Source organism: Netta rufina (assembly GCF_964035555.1).
Source record: "Netta rufina genome assembly, chromosome: 17".
In the NCBI taxonomy this organism is placed as follows: Eukaryota; Metazoa; Chordata; class Aves; order Anseriformes; family Anatidae; genus Netta; species Netta rufina.
Genome location: NC_140141.1, coordinates 2,392,499 through 2,415,206, shown reverse-complemented (window position 1 = coordinate 2,415,206; position 22,708 = coordinate 2,392,499). Strand labels below are relative to the sequence as shown.

General features: G+C 35.6%; 1 protein-coding gene across 2 annotated transcripts in view; it reads left to right on the top strand.

Annotated features, from left to right (window-relative positions):
- The window catches only part of RIMBP2 (RIMS binding protein 2), a gene marked incomplete at both ends in the record, with an annotated part of 144,445 nt that overhangs the window by 30,899 nt on the left and 90,838 nt on the right, over positions 1–22,708 (top strand). For both annotated transcript variants that reach the window (XM_084296974.1, XM_084296976.1), the window contains one exon: positions 9,976–10,113. In XM_084296974.1, coding sequence (XP_084153100.1) covers positions 9,976–10,113 — 138 coding nt within the window. The remainder of the gene's footprint in view (positions 1–9,975; positions 10,114–22,708) is intronic.

Here is a 22,708-nt window from a genome sequence, read left to right as displayed (position 1 = left end):
TACAGCTTTCCTTTATAAATATTTAAATGGCAGTTCAGCTTTCAGAGTACACCAGTGACAAAGATCAAGCTTTCTGACCTTTTGTTAATTTGCTCAGTGAAATATGATTCCCTTGGTCTCACTTTTTTTTTTTCTTTTTTTTTTTTCTTTTTTTTTTTGTGTTTGAGAAGAAATTTGCATGTGAAGAGGGTGTTGGCACTTTTCATTTTTATTGCTAATTAGCTTTTGGTGCATTTATTCTACTAGATCTTAAAGAAAAATGTCACCAGAAAGCTTTATCAGTTAGGCATGAGAATATAAAATAGAGAATTTAAGTAATGTTTAGGCTCTTTATTAAGAAATGACAAGAAATGTGTTATACCATGACAGGAGAATTTTTCACCAAACAAAACAAAAGTGGAAATGGGCCTAGAGCAATGGGAGAATTTGCTGTTTGTGGTGGTTTTACCGTGCTGGGCAGCTAAACCCCACAACCGCTCTCTCACTCCCCCTCCTTTAGGTGAGGAGGGGGAGAAGTAAAGCAAAGAACAACTCACGGATTGAGATAAGGATAATTTAATTAAAGGGAAATAATTATAATAATTAAATAAAGACTACCATGAACTAAACAATTTAACTAAGGGGAAGTAAAAGGGAAAATGGGAAAAAGGGAGGAAAACAAACAAACAAAATAAATGAAAGCTATATGGAAGTGCAGAGGAAAGAAATTACTCTCTACTTCCCACAAATGAGCGATGATTGACCACGTCCTTGAAGCAAGGCCTCAACACACGCAGCCGGTGTTTGAGAGGAGGACCGATGTCTTCTCAAGGAGAGCCCACCCCTCCCCTCTTCCTGTTTCCACCTTTTATTGCTGAGTGTGACACCACATGGTATGGAATATCCCTTTGATTGGTTATAGTCAGCTGCCCTAGTGATGTTTCTCTCCTCACTTTTTGCCCACCCCCTAGGAGGGTTAGAGAAAGGCCCAATGCTGTGCCACTGCTGCTCAGCAGTAGACACAACACTGGTGTGATAACACTGCTGTTCCAGCTACAAATACAGAGTACGGCACTGTATGGGCTGCTGCCGGGAAAGTTAACATTCCAGCCAGACCCAGTACACTGTTCCAGATTTATTTGGTGTTTCATAGCTCTTTGCATTCTGGAGCGATCAATTCCTGTATAGCACATCAGAAAACTCAAAAATAATTTACAAATGAAGGTTATAGTAACAATAACTGCTTGCTTCACAGATGGAAAAGGGCAAATTGTATGTTTGGGTTGGCAAAGATTTTGCCTTAATCAAGAAACACCCTGATGAGAGCCTGAAAACAAGTTTTAATAATGATAGAGAGTTTAGGATGGAAAGGAGGCAGGTTAAAAAAATGACTCAGTGTGTGGGGGCTAAAGAAGAAAAAAATGACAAAAATAACAAGAGGATATGGCTATGCTATCTGCAGCATTGCAATAAGGACAGAACATAAAATTAGCTTTTGACTGTCTTCTTTAATGGGAAAAAAAAAAAAAAAAAGATTGAGGAAAAAAAAGATGGATGGATAGATGCTGTTACTAGGCATTCAATCTCGTCAGGTCAGTGCAGACCAGCAATTTTCCTTTATGCCCAGTTAAGTGTCAAGTACTTAAAAGTTTATATTAGAAACTTCTTAGGAACAAAGACAGTACAGTACCTCTTCTGTCTCCAAGCACATGCCCACCAAGTAAGAAAGATTCTGTGGGTTAATGGAGAATGTTTTAAAACTTTTTGAAATAGTACTATTATTGTAAAAAATATTATTTTTCTGTTAAAATACCAAACATTAAAACCATAGTATTCTGCTATCAGTGTTGATATTGAGCTATTACATATTGATGCTTTTCTGTTTAGATCTCACAAGTTTTTCTTACCATGTGAATGCTTATGTGTTAGTGTAGGTATGGAGTGAATGTTTAGTTAGCAATTCCACTGACATATATTCAGAGGTAATGCATTATACTGAAAAGAAAACTGAGGTTTGCTGCATATGTGCCTTCAAGGGAATTAAGTTTACAAGTATTACCAGAAAGCTGTTTTTAAAAATTATGTCTGATTTAGGAAGTGTGATCAATGGTTTTGTTTGGATTGGAAGACTACTGCCTTTTTATTTGAAACAGTAATTAAATATATATATATATTTATTTATATATATTTATATAGATGTTGTAGAGAGATAAGGGTCAGCAAAAATGAGATTAAAATTGGGCTTTCTTGGTCAAAGGATTGAGGTCAGGATTTATATACAGCAGCATAATTTTCAGGGTACGTCTGCAATAGGTTTGAAATGCCAAAAATATTAGCAACAGCAACTACTCTTTAAGCCAGTATGTTTTGGAAACCTCAAGTGCTTAAGTCATCATACCAGATGCAGGCAAAGGCATATACAAGGCTAAATTAATCTTCAAGGAGTGTTCAGAAATGAATTTCAGGTTCATGATGAACAGAAGTACATGTAAGATATACATTAGGATCTTTTGGATCTGATGGAATCAAGGCTCAAACATTAACTCCTAAAAATTGAAATTACTTTTTACTGCAAACTGTGAAAAGTACATCTTCTTTTTCATTAATGAAAAGCATTTACATATGCATATCAGCACTAATCTCATCCTAAGTCCGAAACACAGCACCATAACAGCTATTACGAAGAGAATTAACTCTATCTCAGCCGAAACTAGGACATGTGGATTGTGAAAAAGGAAGGATTGCTTATAGTTCTTGGAGCAGAGGTTAAGGCGAGCCAAATGCACTGAAAGCTTTTGTACTTGCCTTATAGTTTTGCAAGTTGCTTTTTGTTTCTTATTTTATATGCAGTCATAAATGAATGGACATAGCTATAAAGTTGATTAAAGAAAGGACTTAATTAAGGGTTGTAATTAAACTAGTGGAGGAAACTACAATGGAATTGAAACTTCAAAATGAGCCTGTGTGATGTAAGGGCTAATGGTCTTAAAGCTGTAATCTCTATGAAATAATTGATTCTGTAGCCATTAGTCTTTTCTAATAAGATTAAGGGCAAGGTGGTATGATCTTGCTAATTAATTTGTTCTGTACCTTCAAAATATGAAGTAATAGTATAAATCTAGGAATTCTTTGATACACTAGCAAACACTCAAATCATAGGAGAAATAGTAGTATCATCAGAGTATTTCCATATTTTCAGTTGTAATAGGCATGGAGGATAGTATTTAACTTAAAACCAGAATATTAAAACAAACATATGTTGCATGGTTTGAATGGATTTTAAGAGTTAGATTTTCTGGATGGCATTTGAGATGTTTTGTGAGGACTGCTGGTGCCAAACCTGGTATGTGGACCATTTCTAAGATCATTAGTGTAGCACCTTTCAAAATTTTATTTTCATGTTCAAATGAACACTTACCTGTTAGCTCACTTTCACCTTTGAGCTGAAATAAAAATTAAAAAAAAAAAAAAAAAGGAAAGAATTGCAAGAGTACAAAAGTAAATATATATATGTGTGTGTATATATATGTATATGTTCATTGTTTCTGACAGAAACATCAGAACATCACACTGATACAGAGGTTCTGTTATTTTAAAGTAGTCGTGACTTTCTCAGGCGAACACTTCATCTCTCCTTCTCCCCAACTCAGATTTCTCCATGACAGCTCCATGTTTTTAGTGAGCTTTACACTGCCATTGTAAATGCAAACCTATGCAAAAATTATCAGATCACCTGCATTATGTTTCCCCCCTGTATTCTAATCTGACAGAATACATCCCCTCATCTCTTGCAGCCAAGTCCAGGTCTTAGAGTGCAAGGTCAGGGGCACAATGCAACAGATGAGCAAAACTCATTTAGAGTAGAGAAATTCAATCTGCAATGTTGTGGGAATAACTTCAAAAATTAAATGCAATGCTGTTTTGCTTATTGAGTCCATTGAGTAATAGCAAGTATCTTCTTAAAGGGTAGTAATAATTTCACAAATGATAATTTTTTTTTTTCTTCCTCAGGCAGTTATTTTTTGTAATTCCTCAGGGCTTCCTTCTTTGGAGGTAGCAATATTTTAAAAGCCTTTTGATGTTGTAGAAAGCTTCCTACCTCTTCTTCTGTCTCTCCCCTGTTACTGTATATATCATTTAAAGTTAACTTCCGTTGTATTCCTGTGTCAGTGGCCATGTAGATCAGCTGATTTGGATAAGGCTTGGTGATAATGAAGAGTTGTAATAATTTTTTTTTGTTTGTTTTCTTTTTGATTTTTCATTGGAAGGGTTAAAAAACATGCAAAACACATGGAGGATGTTCTTTTTTGGTGGCAAGACTGTACAAAGAGTACAGCATGGGTTGATGTGTGTAATTTAGAAAGGTGGTTGCCTGCAGCCAAATTACTGCCCCATGACCCTGTCAGACCTTCTAAACTACACATGGCCAGGAATAGGCCAGTGACAGGGTAGGAAACAAAGGAAACACACCCAGAAGCTGCAGACAGTTGTGCTGAGAAAATTATAGCATTTAATATTTCCTTGGACTTCGGTTTTGGATCAGTGCTTTGTTCTAGACCTAGGTGGAACTATTGGAATATTCTGGAAGTAGCCATGATATCTTTCAGGTAAGATGAAGTACCCTAGCATTTATTTTTTGTGCTCACAAAGGTGACTTTTTGCACATAATGTTTTGTTAATTTCAATGTCAGAATAGTAATTCGTCATACTTAGTATGCAGACCTTCATCAAATCAAACCGCGGTAATTTCAAATTGTGTTGGCTGACTGCAGTCTATGGATGTTAGGAAGAACTTCCTTACCGAAAGGGTTGTTAGACATTGGAACAGGCTGCCCAGGGAAGTGGTGGAGTCACCATCCCTGGAAGTCTTCAAAAGACGTTTAGATGTAGAGCTTAGGGATATGGTTTAGTGGGGACTGTTAGTGTTAGGTCAGAGGTTGGACTCGATGATCTTGAGGTCTCTTCCAACCTAGAAATTCTGTGATTCTGTGATATATTTTTATCTGCACGCATGCAAAGACCTACATGCAGTGCATTAGATGCATTAGTACATTGTAATACTGCGGGTTTTTTTTTTTTTTTTTTTTTTTTAACTGATTATTTCTCTGATGAAGGCAGAAGAGAAAGTTCATGTACTAGAAGTAGAGGCAAGTTGGGGGTAATCCTTTAAATTTAAGACAAAAGATTGAAATATGTTTTGTGAAGGGTTTATTAAAATGTCTTACAGTACAAATACAACATTTAAGAACTAGTTCAGCAGATTGATAACTTCATAGTTGTTGATGCTTTGCATCCTGTGTTGATTGAACACTCCTGTCTAACACGTAACATGGCTACTGATTTGTCAATCACAATGCACTGTCATTTGCAATGTAAGATCAAAGGTGATTGCTGAATTATTCTTAATGTATAGTTAGGGACTACAAGGTATGAGACAAGTTGACATCACCTTTCCAATTAAGTTTTGAAACACTGTTTCACAACCCCATCAAATAAGGAATAATAATGTAATTTGGTTTCATAGCTATATTGTCTTCAAATTTGGTAAAGTACTTATAACTCACCAAGCAGAACTGGGTTAGCTGTCATAAAATACATTGGATGTTGTAATCTGCATGAAATAGTGCTGTAGACTCCAACACGACATACAGTTTTAAGGAAACTTTAAAGAAGGCATGACTGTAGAGATGCTTCTTAGAACATCGGTGTTCAGACTTAGACAGCTACCTTTTGCTGACAATTGCTTCTTGCTGATAAAGAATTAAATCTCCAACACACTGTGATAAAAATTCACTTTGTGCTGCGCCTTTTTATATCAATAATTTATAACACTGTATTTTGAAGTAGTATAGTAACTAAGCAATGTTGAAGTTGGATATGCCAATGTAGTTTATTTGAGTCACCCATTGCTTTTGGCTCTTACTCCATTTTGGGAACTACTCATTCTAAACTGTTACAGCTTCAGAACTGTTGCTTATGACAATGTCTGCTTTCAGTTAATAGGCAATAATAAATCTTATACACTTAATCCCCTTTAGATTATTTCATGAGCAAATATAAGTGAAAGGTTTTGCATAGGGATGGTGTGAGGAAGATGATTAACTTAGTTAAGATCCCTGGAATACTTGGAAAAAGATAAGCTACAAAAACATAACCAAGAAGAGGTTTTTAAATGAGCGCAATAAAGGATAGGAAATGTTGGAAGACAAATTCGTTCTAGGGTTCATGCAGCTGTGAGCTTGCATCTTCGAGGTGGGTGCCCATACAGTATGCTACTACCCAGTGATGCAATCCTTGCAGCGTTCTATTACTGGCAGGTGTGACTGTGCCTCACTTCATTTGGTTATGTTTTTGAGAAATAATGCGATCTCTCAAAAGCAAACTTTGATAAACTCTTAAACCACGTAAAATGACTTCTCAAAACACTTCCTCCCTTAACAAAATACTCTTGTTATAAAACAGAGTTCTTTAGCAGTCAGCTTGCACCTAAATGAGTCATTCAGATAAACAAGTTCCAGTGAAGATTGAATTACGATCCTATTCAGCTGACACAAAGCAACCACTAGTTCTTCTCAGGAAACTCATGAATAAATGAAAGATCCTGTGCTTCCAGGCCCAAGCCTAACAGAAATGTAAGGATGAGTGCTTTTCAGTATGATTTCCCATGCCCTGGAAGTACAGCCTTGAACTTGCCGTCAGAATTAGATTGGTGCTGATGAAGACATTAGACATTATGTAAGTAAAGACATTTAAACATAGATAGAATTGTGGGGGTATGAGTGGAAGTATGTATCATAAACTCAGAACAATCTGTTAGACAATAACCTTTGATATTTAGCTTGTGCCTAGATGATGCAATTCATATGCCTTCCCATTTCTCATGTGGAGGGGACCTATCCAAAGATACATTTAGATTTTGGTCTTAGTGAAGAATAAGACTTTTAAAAATATTCAAAGCACTTATTTATGCTTATCATCTACTGAGGCCAATGAGTCTGCTTGCAGGATGTTACATTATGGTTTTCTCTGTTACATTATGATTTTCAGCATGAATTCAGACTCCAGAGACAGTTATGCTACATACCTGTAACAAGAGGAGTGATTCCTCTGAGTATTTTAAGGACAGTTGGAAAGCTTTGGCAAATGCTCACAAGGAAACTTCCTGGGCATAATAAAGAAGCACAGAGATGCTTATGTGAAAATACAGCAATTGCAAGATGAAAGGTGTAACTGTTGGCCATTCAGAGGTGGGAGTTGGTAACTGGATAGTTTGCAAGGGCTAGGCACTATTTGCAGGGTGGCGAGAAGCTGTTATTATGTCTCCCTTGTAGATTGCACAGTGCAATGTGCTTGATCCCAGGCACGTTACGCTGTGTGGGCTGTATTTGAGCATTTCTGAAATTATTTCCTGATCTCACTGTGTAACTTGAAATGAAGCTATCTCTGCAAGGATGGGGCTTGTATGAATTTGATTTGCTGAACTTAATCAGCAGATCTTTCAACTTGGATTATTTTAATTTCTAGTTTTTGAAATGCAACCCAAATAAAATATTATGGAAATGTACCCTACTGCTTTGCAACTGTGGTTGAAAGAGCATTTGTTTCTAAAACTGTTCTTTGAGAGTTCTGACACCTTTGCACACAGTTATTTTGACTGAATACTGAGAAAGAGGGATGTAAAGGTAGAGCATGTGGTTCAGAGTTGCAAAGTGAGGACAGAGTCAGTTCTTACAGAAATTAACTGCAAAAACAGTCTCTGTTTTCTTTAGGAGCGTGTCTGGTACTGGTATCAACTTGTGGTATCTTCCAATTAAAAAAAAATACTAAATAAAGTTTAAATTAAATTCTATCAGATGTGCCATGGCAAAGTTTATTAAGAAGACAGTTATTGAAAGGTCAAACAGGGTGCTGAGGACTTCGGATTAGTAAATCTTTTCAGTTGTGGACAGAAAAAAAATCAAATGGATTGGAAACACTGATCTCTGTGAAACACTTAAATGATTTAAAACCATGACTCCCTTTTGCTGAGAGTAGTGTTTATATGGGGTAATGAATAGTCAGAAAAAAATACTTAATCTCTGTGTTATTAAGTACTTATGGATGTGCTGTAGCTATACAGAGTCTTTTTCTATTTTTAATTATTTTTTATTTTTAAATTTTAATTGTGTCCTGCCTGGAAATTTCATTAAAAAAAACAGGTACTCTCTGAACAGATTAGAATCCCAGCTTAGTAACAAAATGCAATACAAAAGTGTAGAGCAAATGAGCATCTAAGTGTGCTTCAGCTTTATTTCATCATATTAGTGAGAAAAATGTTAAAAAAAAAAAAACAAAAACAACTACATTTATATTTCATCTGTTCATTTAATCAGTGCACCTAATAGTGTTGAATAGTCAGCCTTTCTAATGTATGTATGTGATGAGTAATGTGCTGTACATGTTTCAATTCAAGGGATGGCTTGTGAATAGGCCTTTAAATCTACTGTCCAGATGTAGTGCTCAAATATTTGACATTGTGCATCTTTTGGAAGTACTCTATCGAATTGAAATTTTAGAGGGGATTTAACCATACTGCAAGAACAATTTCTTTCTTGTACATATTTGGTATCCTTGCACACAAATCATTCTACCGCTTGATTTATAGTCTTGTAAGCCAGGTCTCATAATATATTTACATATATCTTAACAAATCTGCACGTGATCTTTATGATCCTTATGAAACAGTTACAGCCTATCTATGTGTTACTGTCCATGAAGTGGACGGTCATGCAGGTATCCTTATATGTAGTCAGCAGTGGTATATTCAGATATTTAACGGACCGACTTCTTCTGGCATCAGGTAGAAAAAAATAATTGCATTTCATGGTAGACTTTGCATCAAAGTAATTCATTTGAAATTGCTGCAGTACTGATACTGTTATATTACTTTTAAAATATATTTATTTTTAAAACTTTTCTGAGGAAACAAAATAAAATGCTATGATTCTTGCTGGCTGTAGATAGTATTAAAATTTATTTGAATTCTGGTGTTAGGAGAGAAAGCTAATTTTGCTTGAGAGTGGAACCACTTCGTTTGATCTTATTTGGGGTTATGAATCTAAATTATAAACGTATTTGGATCTTACTCAAAGATCTCTGGGAGATTTTCCATTGGTTTCAGTGACTTTAGGTTCTGTCCATCTCAATAATTTATGGTCTTATACAGTCATTTTGCAAGTGGTAGTTTGATTGTTGGCAACAACAATGCTAGGCAAAGGATTAAGTATTTCTGAACTACCCCAAACTCAGGATCTTTTAAGGTTCCTCAGAAATATGTGCCACTTCAAATTATATTTCCTTGAAAACAGTGTATTTGAGGTGGTTATTCCCAAACCTGTCTGAAAAAGGAATTTGAGAATGTTGTTATTGCTGACTCCATAAAGCTTTGAAACATCAACCCTAAAGATCCCTCTTTTGGGAGCACTGTGCATTGTGTAAGTGAGCTAACCAAAAGAAACAAACAAGCGAAACAACACAGGCTTTCATGGGTACTTTTGTACAAGCTTTGATTGAACTTGGTTGTAAATACAAAAAGAGATTCTGACAAAGTTGCATACTCTAACGGTAAATATTGGTGGGACTTTTTCTGCTTAGTTCTGTACCCCTATGTTTTACAGAGAAGACATTGAAACTGAATTTTTAGTTTTACCCTCTGAAATCTATTTCCTGCAAGGGATGCTATGTAAGGTTTATTTTGAAGGCTTATGTTGGACTTCAGTCTTGTTGCCTGCCCTGACAAAATGTTTATTCAGCAAGCCTGACTTTATTAGTTTCATTTGGCTTCTGTTGTCTGTAATGTATATTTAATCATCACTTTCAAGCAGCTTTCAGGGGAACATATGATGAAAAATATGTTAACGAAACACTGTGTTGTAAGAAAAGTAAGCGCTAGTCAGCTAGTACAAATGCAGTTTAAACAAGCTGGTCACTTGATTTGTTTTGTTTTATTCTACACAGTTTGGAAATGATCCATCATGCCTGCAGCCTGCAACATCACAGAAAATATTTGATCAGGTCCAGTTTTTAGAAGAGAGACAGATTTCCAAGTCTGATGTCACCACATTAAATCAAGAGTATCATCACTGGCAGTTCTTAGTGAGTTTTCTCTCTCTTTCTCCCCAGCCTCCTTCCATGAGCACTAACATCAGGGTTGGTTTATTTTGAGGGGGGCATTTGGGAGAAGGAGGGTTTAGCCTCACCATCATTACAGCAGTAAATTCCGTATTGCTTTCTTAAAATATTGTAGATCTGTATTTAGATAATATAAGTAGGTACTTGGGACATAATTTTAAGTATGAAAGGAGAGTTGAACAAATAAAAATGTGATATGAATAGGAATTGCAATATTTTGTTCTGGTTACGTGGATACAAAATTGCAGGATTCAATGCTTTATGTGGTTGTGATCAGAACACTCCAATCTGCTTTGTTGTAAACATCCTGACACTTGATTCCTAATGTTACTAGATTTTTCTTGTCAGATTTCTATATGTTTGCAGGTGTTCTAATTTTCAAGCTCCCTTTTGCAGTTAAAAAACAAACAAACAAGCAAACAAAAACAAACAATAGCAGGAGTTCTTTAAATATAGTAACTGTAGGATAATGTTAGTGTACCTGAAGAAAACTTCCAGAGAAGAGTGAAATGTGGCTCAAATTAGGTGATTTGAATTCTTCCTTTTAGATAAAATACTAGTACATAAGTACAAAGACCTTTGAGTACACAAAGGGATAAATCTCTGTTTCTTTTTAAAATCAGAGTTTTAGATGGAACACAATGTTTTATTTTCTATAATTAATAGCTGTTTTATCTGCTTTTGCTTTTATTACATGAAGGAGTTTGCTTCTTTTCAGAATGTAAAACTATAGAGTGTGATTATTTTCTGTTTTTGTTTGTTTGTTGATGGTAGTGAAAAAAAAATATTGTGAAGAACACACGCTTTCTGAAATTTTTGGAGGAAATGCATTGAACTAGTTGTCTTGAATTGAATTTTGTAGTCAATTTTCAGCAGTAAGTGCAGCTCTGTGAGTAGAGGAGACCTATTGCGTACAGGGTTATCATCTAAAAACTTGTGAGTTGCCTGAGATAGCTAAGCCATAATTTCACAGTTGTTCTTTTCACAGAAGTGCATGCTTAATCAAGCTACTTCTCCCCCCTGCCCAACACAGCATTATTTTTAGCACAGATCAGTGCCTCATGCAGTTCCCTCTGCAGCTGCAGAAACAGTTGTAATGGCACAGTTGAGAAGTGTGGCATGCCTAGGGGGAGTGAGCAATGCCAGGTGTTTGGTGCTCATGCTACTGGCTGCAGAAAAAAATCCTAGCACTTAATAGTGCATGCTAACACTAACGCAGACACATAAGAATCCTATTTGAACTTCTAGAATCGGAGGTACTTTGTTTTATCCATCACTTTGGAAATGCTGACAAAAAAACACAACTGACACTCAATTCAATAACAATATAGTGTAACAAAAACTGTTGGTAAATTTAGATCTCTACAATAACTTTGTTTATTGATTAGTACAAGTGGAAGGAGAACAGTTGTTTCTGAATGTAAAGAAATGTTGAAACTTTGTGATTTGGAAAGAAAACATCTTTCTGTTGTCTGTTAGAGCTTTGCTTTTTTCTAACAGCTAAAAAAAAAAAAAAAACAGCAGTAAAAACTTACTCTTTCTTTGTCAAGAGTAAAGCATCAGAAATGTGTTTAGACCTACTAGTTCAAGATGAACTTGCATAGTTTACATCATTTCCGTTTGAGCTTGGAATTACTTGGAACAGAGTAAACTGAAAGTTCCAAAACTTCCATTAAGGTATATACTTAAGGGCTTTGTTTCTCAACCTAATGTATATGGATTTATTTTTTTTTAAATATCCTTTTCAAATGAGATATAATAACATTATTCTCCAGTGATAAGCCAACTATACGCCTTAAAATTCAGTTTACAAAGCAGAACATCAAAATTGAAATGTGTTCCCTAGATCTCTAGATCTTTATGTCCCAGCATTGGCAACAATTGCTCTGAATTCTTCCCCAAGATAGAGATGATTTTATTAGTCTTGAGTCTTTATCTCAGCAAGTATGTTTAGTATGATGGTGCTTCTTTGAGTGGTATATAAGTAATGATTGGCTCGGGCATGTTTTGCCCAAAACTAGAGGGCCATGTGTTCAGGGATGATGTAGTGAGTTTATTACTTTTCTAAAAATGTAATGGGTGACTACAGAGAATATGGAACCAACCTCTTTGTGGAGATACACAGTGAAAGCAGAAGAGGCAATAAACACAGCCTGCAGCGAGGGAAATTCTTATTAGATCTAAGGAAAACATTCTTTAAACAAGGTTGGGCAAACACCAGGACAATTTGCTGAGAGGTTGTGTCCAGACTATGAGTCCTTCAGACCTTTCAGGACTGACAGGTGTTACAAAAAATAAGATACTATGATTTATTTTCTAATGATGATGAGTTCTGAGGAGCATACATATTAGTCAGTTACTTGAACCACAGCTCTTGGTGACTGAGTTATGTTATTCATATATAGATGTATTCATCTCCAAAGGACTTTGCAACTACTAAATAACACAATAATTTAAAGAAAGTTCAAAAAAGGATACCATTTTTAAACCTAATGTTCTCACCTTCTTACATTTTATCTCACCCAACTGAAGGTAAAGGCTTGAAGCTTTGCTCTAAAAGCCTGATATTTGAAGTTTGCAGTTCTAAATTTGGTGGTGGATTTATCCATTTGAAGGATATGAGTTTGATTGCATCAGAAGTAATTATATTTAATATGACAAGAGAAAAGTGCATAAATGTGATATTTTGAACAGCTGTTAATACCATCTTTGCGTCTCTGCTTCTGAAAAGAATAATTACATAGCTGTGGTGTGAGCTGAATATTAAGGTTTGGTGAAAGGCACTTCTGCCTTTCATTTCACTAAAAATTGAAGTCAATCTTTTAACAGCACGTGTAGTTCTACAAACAGAAGGCATTTGAAAAATTAGGTGGTTATTTGTAGACCCAGACCCAATGCACTTACAAAAGACCAGCTTGAGCAAAAAACTGGATACCACTGCAATTAGTGGGAATTCTGCTGTTAATTTCAGTCACACCAATAACTCATGCTTTCAAGAAGCATAAAGCTGTGTTGTAGAACAGAAAGCAGTGGCTTGGATTAGGGTCTGCAGAATAGAATAGAGAAATGGTTTCTCAGCAGCTCATTTCAGTCCAAAATAGACTGTCTTTGAGCCCACTTAAATCTACTCTTGCTGCTTCGGTTTGTCAATATTTAGAGGCAACACAAGAAATCTAAGTGGACACTGCAGTTTGCAGCCTTCTGGATAAAGGGTAAATGCTGGATGCTTAAAACCAGCCTCTTTTTTAAAACATTGTGTCCTTTGAGTTATCCTAGTGTGGATAGTGAGAGCACTAGATACCCTGATGCCAGGATTAGGATTTCCTAAAAAAAATATATTAAGGTTTCTTTCATAGTGTAGTTACAATATTTTGAGGGCTAATTTTTTACTTGTGTTCACTTTTATTCACTTTTTTAATGATTTGCTGCAGCTATATCAGGAACCATAAATGGTAGTTATTTATACCAAAAATATTTTCAGAAGAAATAAGTGCAGTTCTTCATTCTGGTACTGTAAGTTTAAGCAGTGGCTTCACTGCTAGAAGAAAATCCTGTATTTTAGTAAATAGAGGCCAAATTTTTTATCTACAGACAAATGTTCCCTTCGCCTTCTGTCATTAGCTTTCTGCGTATATAAATATAACAGACTTGCACCAGTTACCTGTGAGTTACCAGGCAACAGCAGCATTTGACACTGCCTGCAGCTGCAGTGAATGACGTGCAGCTCCCTGATTGTAAATTAAAGTGCTCTGAATTTTGAACTATGGCTGATAAAAAGGATATTAGTGCAAGTACAATGCCAATTTCACCATAGTAGCAACAAGTCAGCAGAGTTTCCATAACAACATCAGTTTGTTGCAATATCACCCTTTAGCACATGTTCATGGTGGAAAAATTGTAATTGCTTTAGTCTTTTGCAATATGTAGTTTTCTCTGAACTACATGCTGCATGCCATGTAAGCCTTTTTACCTCTTTACTAGAGCAGGAAACTGCTATGCTTCTGAAAAATTTGCTCAGTTGTTCACTGAGGTCAGTACTAGATGTGTATCATACTAAGCAAAAACTGGGCTGAAAGAAAAACATAAATTTTTTTGAATTCATAAATATTTTGAGCATTTCTTGCTTTCCAAAGGTGGTTTGTAGTCTCTTAATGATGGCAGAGTAATGAGGTTGGGTATTAATGCAATAATAAAAATTGTGAATGCTTCTAATATGATATTTCAGCTCAGCCTAGCTGCCTGGAAATTTTTAAGGTTACTTGTCATTCCTGTGCCCTGTATGTATGGGTTGGTTGGTTTGTTTGTTTTAGCAATGAGAACACTAATATTCATGGTCAAGTGCCGTAGATGGATTTTGATGGAAGCTGCAGTTAAACATGATGAATTTAAATTTTTATAATTTGGGGTCTCTTCTGAGCATTTTTATATGGCACTGGGAGTGCCTATGAGCTATTTTAAGAGTTTATTTTCCTTTACCATTCCATCATTAATATCTTTCTTCATATCAGTTAAATTAGTTATATAACTTTCCATTTATGATGATATTTTCTAGATTAACTATTTCCTCTGCAAATGTAAATTTGGTTATGATTTTGTTGATACAGTGATAGTATAATAGAAGTCTTTCCTATCTTCAGGCTGTGAAGAGAACAAAAAATAGATCTTAATGTGGTTTTAAAAAACATTATTTCTAATCAGTGTTCAAGCAGCTTGTCATGTTCGTGAATGAATGAAATCAGGAAAAGGCATTTAAAGCCCCAGACTGTGAGACTTGCTTTCCTAGAACATAGTATTCCTCGTACCTCAGTTTAAAAAGATTGTTGACTCAAATATGACCTTCTATTAAAAACATTCTTGTAACTGAGTTTCCATCTTTTCCTTTGTGGTGGACTAATAAGAGCCATCATCAGGGTAGGTCAGGAAGGGCACCAGGTAGGAGCAGGTACACTCAAACACTGATGCTGTGGTTGATGCCTGGATTATGTGCATGATGGCAGCTTTTAAGAAAGCTCTGGGGAGAGGGGTCCTGCTCATATGTTCAAAAGGGGAGCAGAGGAGAGACAGGCCTTTATCGAACTCAGGGCAGTCTTGCTTATTGGTGGATGCAATGCTGTCTTGCTATGATTCTGGAAAAACAAAACAAAACAAAACACACCTTGTATTTTTCAAGTACTATAGGTCTATAGTTGTTTCTCTAACGAATACTTCCATTAATCCTGTTACATCATAAAATTCACACGTAAGGCCTTCTAATGGCCTGTAGTGTATGTGATATGCTCATAATCAGGTTCTCAGTTTAAAAAGTAGACTTTTGGTTTTCATGACTACAGATTTAGGAGATATCTCAACATGATCTGAGTGTAATGGATGCAGTGAATCCAGTCTAAACATACAAGAGAAATGAAATGTTCTTATCCCTACTTCTCTGTCAGGACCAGAACAAATGAGCCAATTAATGTCTAAAGAAAGCACAAGGAAAGAGTCAGGAACTGAGCGCAGATTTTCAGATTCTCAGGTAGTGCTTTAGGGGCATGATTTTTCTTTTTTCATTTTGTATTCTGTCATTTAAATGCATCCAGCAAACAACCAACTTTGAAAACATTCAAAGGTTCAGTTTACCCTAGAACAATTATTTTCTAAGCATGGAATGTAAATTCATGAGTCAGTGTATAGATATCTTTTTAAATCTGAATGCTCAATGCTGTCTGAAAAGACAACATCTGTGTAAGTCTAGGTATATGTTATCTTTCTCCTAAATGTACTGCCCATTGTCACAGTCCCAGCATCCTTCTAAATTGCCTTAACAGATGTAATACTTGTATCTCACAAGAAAGCTAAAGAATCTGAATGCTTTATCAGTGACAGCAAAACAAAAGGCATATGGAGCAAGGTGATTTATTACTTCATTTTTCTGAAATGCCTAAGATGAAATTTTTTGCTTATACTTCTTCCTGTCGTAATTACATTTACCTCTTGTTTAATCATCTTTAAAAAAAAAAAAGTACATCTGAGGAGAGAACATGATTTAATTAACTTGTGTCTTAATGAATCAAACTGCAGAATTTTGTAGTAGCTTCATTTGCAAGGCTTCTTGTTCAGTAAATAATTGGAAGACAAAGTATTCAAGTGATATTAAAAAAATAAAAGCCTTAAATGTAAACCACATACTAGTAATAGTGCAAGGAATATACAGCTTTATTTGTATGAATAATTGAATTGCTCTCTAATAGCATATACATGTGGAATAGATCGTGATTTGAACAAACTTTTCAATTTGTGTTCTGGGAAAGTACTAGTGATTAGATGGGAAGCAAGAAGGCTCCTTGAAGCTGCCAGGTTTGCTTTTCACTAGCTAAAAACCACCAGAAATGTTGGATCAAAAATCCAGAGTTAACATCAATGCTGTATAAAGTTTATAGCACTTTGGAAAGACAGCACAGCTGGGAGAAAGATATTCTAAATTAAATCTTTCTGAATATGGATATTAGTCTATGATGAGTCCATGGCTTGGTGGTATACATCAGAGATACAAGGCATATTTGGGGAAAAGTGTATTTAATGTCAAGAATATATATAAAACTGTATTTCTGGGCTTTCTTCTTTCATCAAACATACCAGAAAAACTGAGCTGTGTGAACGAGATCATATTAGTGTTATCATATTAGTATTAGTGCTAAAGTTTGTAAATTCCAGTCTCAACCTGTACTTCACAGTTAGGCATATTTCATATGCACCCATTCTGTACTTGCATCTACATTTGAAGATCTTAGTACAGATCCCAAATACAAAAGGTGCTTTACTGAAAATGTTGATTTAAAGTTGACAGGGCAAGTTATGTTTATGTTGAGATCAAAAGTAACTACATAACTACAAACTACAGTCCCAGAATTTTTTATTCTTACAGTAAATTAAGCTGAAGTTAAAACTGAAAGTGCTGTAGTACTCCACGTAGTACTCCAGCAAGTGTTCCTGCAACTTGGAATATTTTCTTTATACTGGGAGATAGCACAAGTTTGTTTTTCAGTATGAAGAACTGTGAAGAGATTGAATTTGGGAACTGGACATGATGGGTTTACTAAAGGCATAGAAACTTTGTCCTGGTTAAATGTCTTTGTGACTGCATCTATGACTTGAAGCAGCTGTTGTGATTCCACCTGCCAAAGAAACCTTTCATGTCAGTTTCTAATTCATTGAGTGTATAAGTGTCTTCAGAAAATTGAAAACTTTCTGTGCACACTGGCAGTGTGCAATAATGCTATTTTGTCAGAGACATGTGAAAGTATATGCAATGCTTTAGTTATTTACTGCTGTAAATAATTGGCACAAACGATTATGCTGATGTCACAGCTCAGAAAGTACTTTGCAAGTGTTAGATTTTGCAGAACAGGGCTCTCCTTGTATGTATGGCTCTAGCTGATCTGTGTAAATATGTTCTAACTGTACATAATCTGTGTAAAGACATGCTAACAAGTGTGGAGGTGTGCCGTCAGCCTTAACTTCTACTGCCACATTGGGAGAGAGGCACTCACCATCATCTCTGTGCTGGACTGTGAGCAGGTTGAATAACATTCAGCAGGATCCTCTGTATAAATGCCCACATTTCATCTCCTGTCTCATGTCTCATTGGGGAATATGTACATGTAGTGGTGCACCATCTTATTTTATTCTTGTAGGGAGGGGGGGGGGGTGCGGACGGGCAGTGGAAGAGATTAACTACATTGGTTAAAACAAAGAACCAAACAAACCCACACCTGTTTTGAAGCAGGCATTGCTTGGGATATTCTGTCATACTCTTTCCACATGCACAAAGCTGTCTGTAAAGTACCTGTATCGCTCTTGAAGAAATCTTGACGTGTGATTCTCTGTATTTTGGAGACGGGATGTTGCAATATAAGCGCCTATAAGAATTTCACTGCAAAGTTGATGTACTGGTTAAGCTTTTTCTTTCTTTAAAAAGTAATAGTTTCAGATATGTTCAACCCATTAATTCATTGTTACCTGAGAGGCAGTGGGTGGACAAGAGAAATGAGTCGTGCTCAACATAGCAAGGAGATAATGAGGTATAGAAATAATTAGCAATACATTTTAAAAATATGCTCATACAGAGCCAAAAGCATCTTGGTGTAAATGCATGGTCTCAAGCATGTAATTGAGACTACTCGTTTGAGCAAGGAAAATATGAAAAAAAATATTTAACTCTTTCTCTGTGTGGCTGTTAAGAATTCATAAAATGTTAAATGTCATAAAGGAACAGAATATGATTCACAGCAAAGCTCATTACATTAAGACCATTAGTGAATGTGTTTTGAAACTTGTTTGAATTGTTTCCTTCTGTAGCAATAGATGGTGTGTTTTGTATATTTGCCACGATGATGTGCAGATCACATATATAACTATATATTCAACTAATTCCATAAATAAATAAATTAATAAAAATCTTAACCTGTATAAAAAATGAATACAAACATGAAATGTGCTCTGCCCCTACCAACTGTATAATTTCAGTTGACAGAAGATAAAATGCAATTCTAGGCACAGGCCAGTCTTCCAAAGAAGACTAGGGAATTAATTTCAATGGGAAATTAATTTCCATCTCCTCCAAAAATCCAAGGCTAGTATTATTTAAGATATTTTTTCATTTAGATAAGAAAACAGCTATATAATTGAATATCCATTAAGAGCAGGATAACCCAGTATCTTTTTACTAGCAGTTCCCGGATTCCTGATAGGCAGGCAGGATTGTACTTGCAAAATGGGAAGAGGGTGTCTGAGGAAGCTATTAGACTTGCAGTTATCATCGCACAATGAAGCACATTTCTGGCCCCATCACTCTGTTGTGTTCATGTAGTTGTATGACTAGGCATGTAATTCTACTCAAGTATTCTGTCAGGGCTAACTTTGCTATTTCAAAATCCTGGGGTTTTGTCCGTTTATTAATTTCTGTGCTAGCATATTCTTCTCTAGTTGCTAGCTTATTTGTGTGTCATTAAAAAAAGGGCCTTTGTTCTTTAAATTCCTGGTTAAATTTTACTGATTAGGAAGTACTGGTGGTTTGTACAAATATCTATGCCTGGTCTTTCAGATGTGACACTGGTTTGCTGCTCTATATTGTAGGTTAAATGAGTAAATGCCAAAATGAAAATTTCCAATGTTTTGGCCATATTGCTAATAAATTATATATGAATCTTAATAAATATTAATGATGAAGCTGACAGTTATGCATCCCTCTTGGGTAAATTAGGTCTGATCTTAGTGAACCTCTTCAGGAAATCTGTGTCATTTCTGATGGGACACATGACAAATGAAAACCACTTGCTTTCAGAGGAGGAGTACCAGCTAAAACCTAGTAACATTACCTCAGTTCTTTATAAGATAAAATCAATGTATTCATTTAACTACACACTGAAGATGCACATCCTGGCCTTAGAGTGATGTGTAATGCTGAACTTATATTTGTTTTTGCTATGAAGCAGTTCATGGGCAGCAGGCCAGTCCCAGAAATGCATCATTTTCTTTGATTACTTTCTCTACTAGTTAACATAAGAAGCAAGGCCAAGGACATGAGCAGGGAAAGTCAGACTATGACTTATAGATGTGATATGTATGGTTTTTTTGTTTCTCTCTTATGGATTTAAATGGAGATGTACTGTAAGGAAGTTGGCCTAGCTACTGCCCTGACAGTGCCTTGTTTTCTGTGTGGATTAGCAGGGAACTCCAATCTGCAGGGCCATCAGTCTGGCCTCTTTACATCAGTACTGAATCACTGTAAAAAGAAAAACACTGCATGTGATTATCAAAAGCATTTCCATTTATAACACACTGGCAATTCAGCTCTGACACCAGGAAATAGGAGCATTAATATTAAAAGGATGTTGAATGTGAAAATTTGTAAGGTATATAAATGTGGCAATAAAAATATATTTGGCTGTCACTTTATAGAGATGTGAATGTTTAAACTTAGTGTCAATAGGTAGTGTTCCCTTTGCTTAGTCTCTATGTGATAGGTAGACATCAGCAGACATTTGAGACTAGAGTCCAAAGAAGCAGCAATTAGCATATTTTAAAGTTTCCTGCACTGACTGTTTAAATAAATTTGCATTAATAGAAAGATGAGACTCTTCCTAACATTCTCTGCATATGAAAGGCTAAAAATAGTTTTATCAGTAGTGCGGTTGCAGTTTTACTAAATTTTAACAGTTTGGGGGAAAGGAAAACACTGTTGAAAGGTTATAATTAATGAGTTATGTGTTGTTGTTTTTTATAAGTATACCAAAATAACATGAAGAAATTGGGACGAGCATGCTATTTTGTGCCTTTGGCATTTTGATGGTGTGCAGCCTAGCTTCCCACTTGAGATGGGGGCGGGCTTTGCCATTGCCTGCTCTTAGTAGCTAGCCCTCTGCAGCTGCTTAGAGGGAATCCATGGTATAAGTTTAAAAGTGATTGCAGAGAAAGAAAATTCAGTTCTGAATTTACAAAGCAAAGTGTTACGGCTACTACTCTCTCCGGCTGAAAGGAAATCCAGCATGGCGCATCCTGCTTTTCTGAGGAAGTGCACACATATTTAAGCTCCTGAAAAGTTTAACAATTACATTCTCAGCCATATTTGGAGGCAGGCCAATGCTTGAAGTTAAGAGTAAATGCCATATTTTTTTCCAGTTCATTTATTTGAACAGTTTGGAATAAGATAACCTTGTAACGCATGACCTACAAAATTTAAAACAGTATATGCAGGAACCCTCTTGAACTCAAGTAAGAAAAGCGAAGTTTTATCGCTTCTGAAGAAGTTTTCATGGTGTGAGAAACACATCTTACAGATAACTAAATAAAGCAGTGTTATAGAGCACTCCCTGGAGAATATATGGGAGCAAAGCATTTATTAACAAAATGATGTATCAGAAGTCCAGTGATATATACAGATGTTAAGGAAATCATCCTTAGCTGGTAAATCCATGGAGTGGAGGCAAGGCTTGAGGATTAAACCTCAGTCTTACAAATAAAACCTAATTATACTTTTTCATTAGGATACAGACATGTTAATTTTCTCACAACTTCTCCTTCAAGAATGCATGTAGTCTTACTTAATGAACTTTTATACACTTTTTTAACACTTAATGAAACTTTTCTGGATGTCTGATTCCATGCTGTGGTACGCTAGACAGGCACATTATAGGACTTAGTATTGGTTTATACACTATATGTAAACTGAGCTGAGAAATAGCTATTATAAGAATTATTAGGAAGGACAAGCTATGGTTTAAAAATTCATCTTTTTTTTTTTTTTTTTTTTTTTAATTGAGATGCCCTATGCATTATTTATCTCTTCAGCTCACCTGTTGTATACAATCGCTTCTCAAACACCTAACCCACATTATTGTGTTTTTCATGTAGTTCACCATGTCTATGCATTTTGGTTGTATTGTTGTTGTTTGTTCATTTGTTTTAATTTGGTGTGGGTTTTTGTTTGTTTGTTTATTTGTTAATTGAAAGTGACAATATCATTCTGATTGTCCTCACCTTTGGTCAAGCTCAGGTTTTGACAACGGCATATTAGTTAGCCTAAGTACATGAACTTGCTGTTAGCCAAGTTGTTTAGTGACACAAGGAACTCAATGAAGATAAGCTTAGTATTTTTTAGAGTTGTACTAGGTCTTCACTTATGAATGTCATCATTTTTAACCCATGAGTTTCCTTTAACAGTAAAGACAGAATGCACTCTTCCAGCATATGTGCATGTGTCAGTTTTTGATGAAGGTGTAGGGCTGCATAATGGTCATGTCAATGCAATTCTGAAAATATCTAGGTTCATTTTTATGCTTTATGCATGGAAACAGCTATTGTAATTTACCCTTTTGAATTAAGAACCAGAACTTGTGTCCATATTTCTTAAATTCAATATACAGAACATTGTTCCATGTACTGTTCTTACTCTTCTTTAGCGGTATTTTTTAGTATTCTGTTTTGAGAATAGATGAGGGAGAGAAGCTTTGGGGTTCTTTAAAAACAATAACAACAAACAACAGTCTTCAGTTCTGCAAAGAAGCATTTGGATGTACTAGTAGCATTGTGTCAGGTGTGAAGTAAATATGGATGGGTGACAGAATGGGAGACATGACAATGTTTCATAATCTTAGGGAAAAAGAAGTGGGTGTGATGGTAGGGTGTTCAAAGCACTTCTAGGAGTTTCTCCCAGGAGATTCTGGCAACCAAAGATTTGCAGAGAATTTGGAATATTTAAGCCTAGCTAAACACTCCATGTGAGAAGCTTATTCTTATTTTTGGAAAGGTTAGAACCTCTGAGATCATTAAAATCTGGCCTTGAAAGCTCAAGAGAATGGTTTTTATGCCACTACTTCTGGCATAACATTTTCAATTTCAGCACTTAGAATTTTATTATTTCTGCAATTGGGTTCTAGCAGAAAACGTGGATTTATTTTTATTTTTAAAGATGATTAAGATCTTTTAAATCTCAAAATTCTAACAAAACAAAAAAAAAAAAAAAAAAAAAAGCTCAGTTCATAGCTAATTTTGTCTTAACTGTGATTTTCAAGGTCCTAAT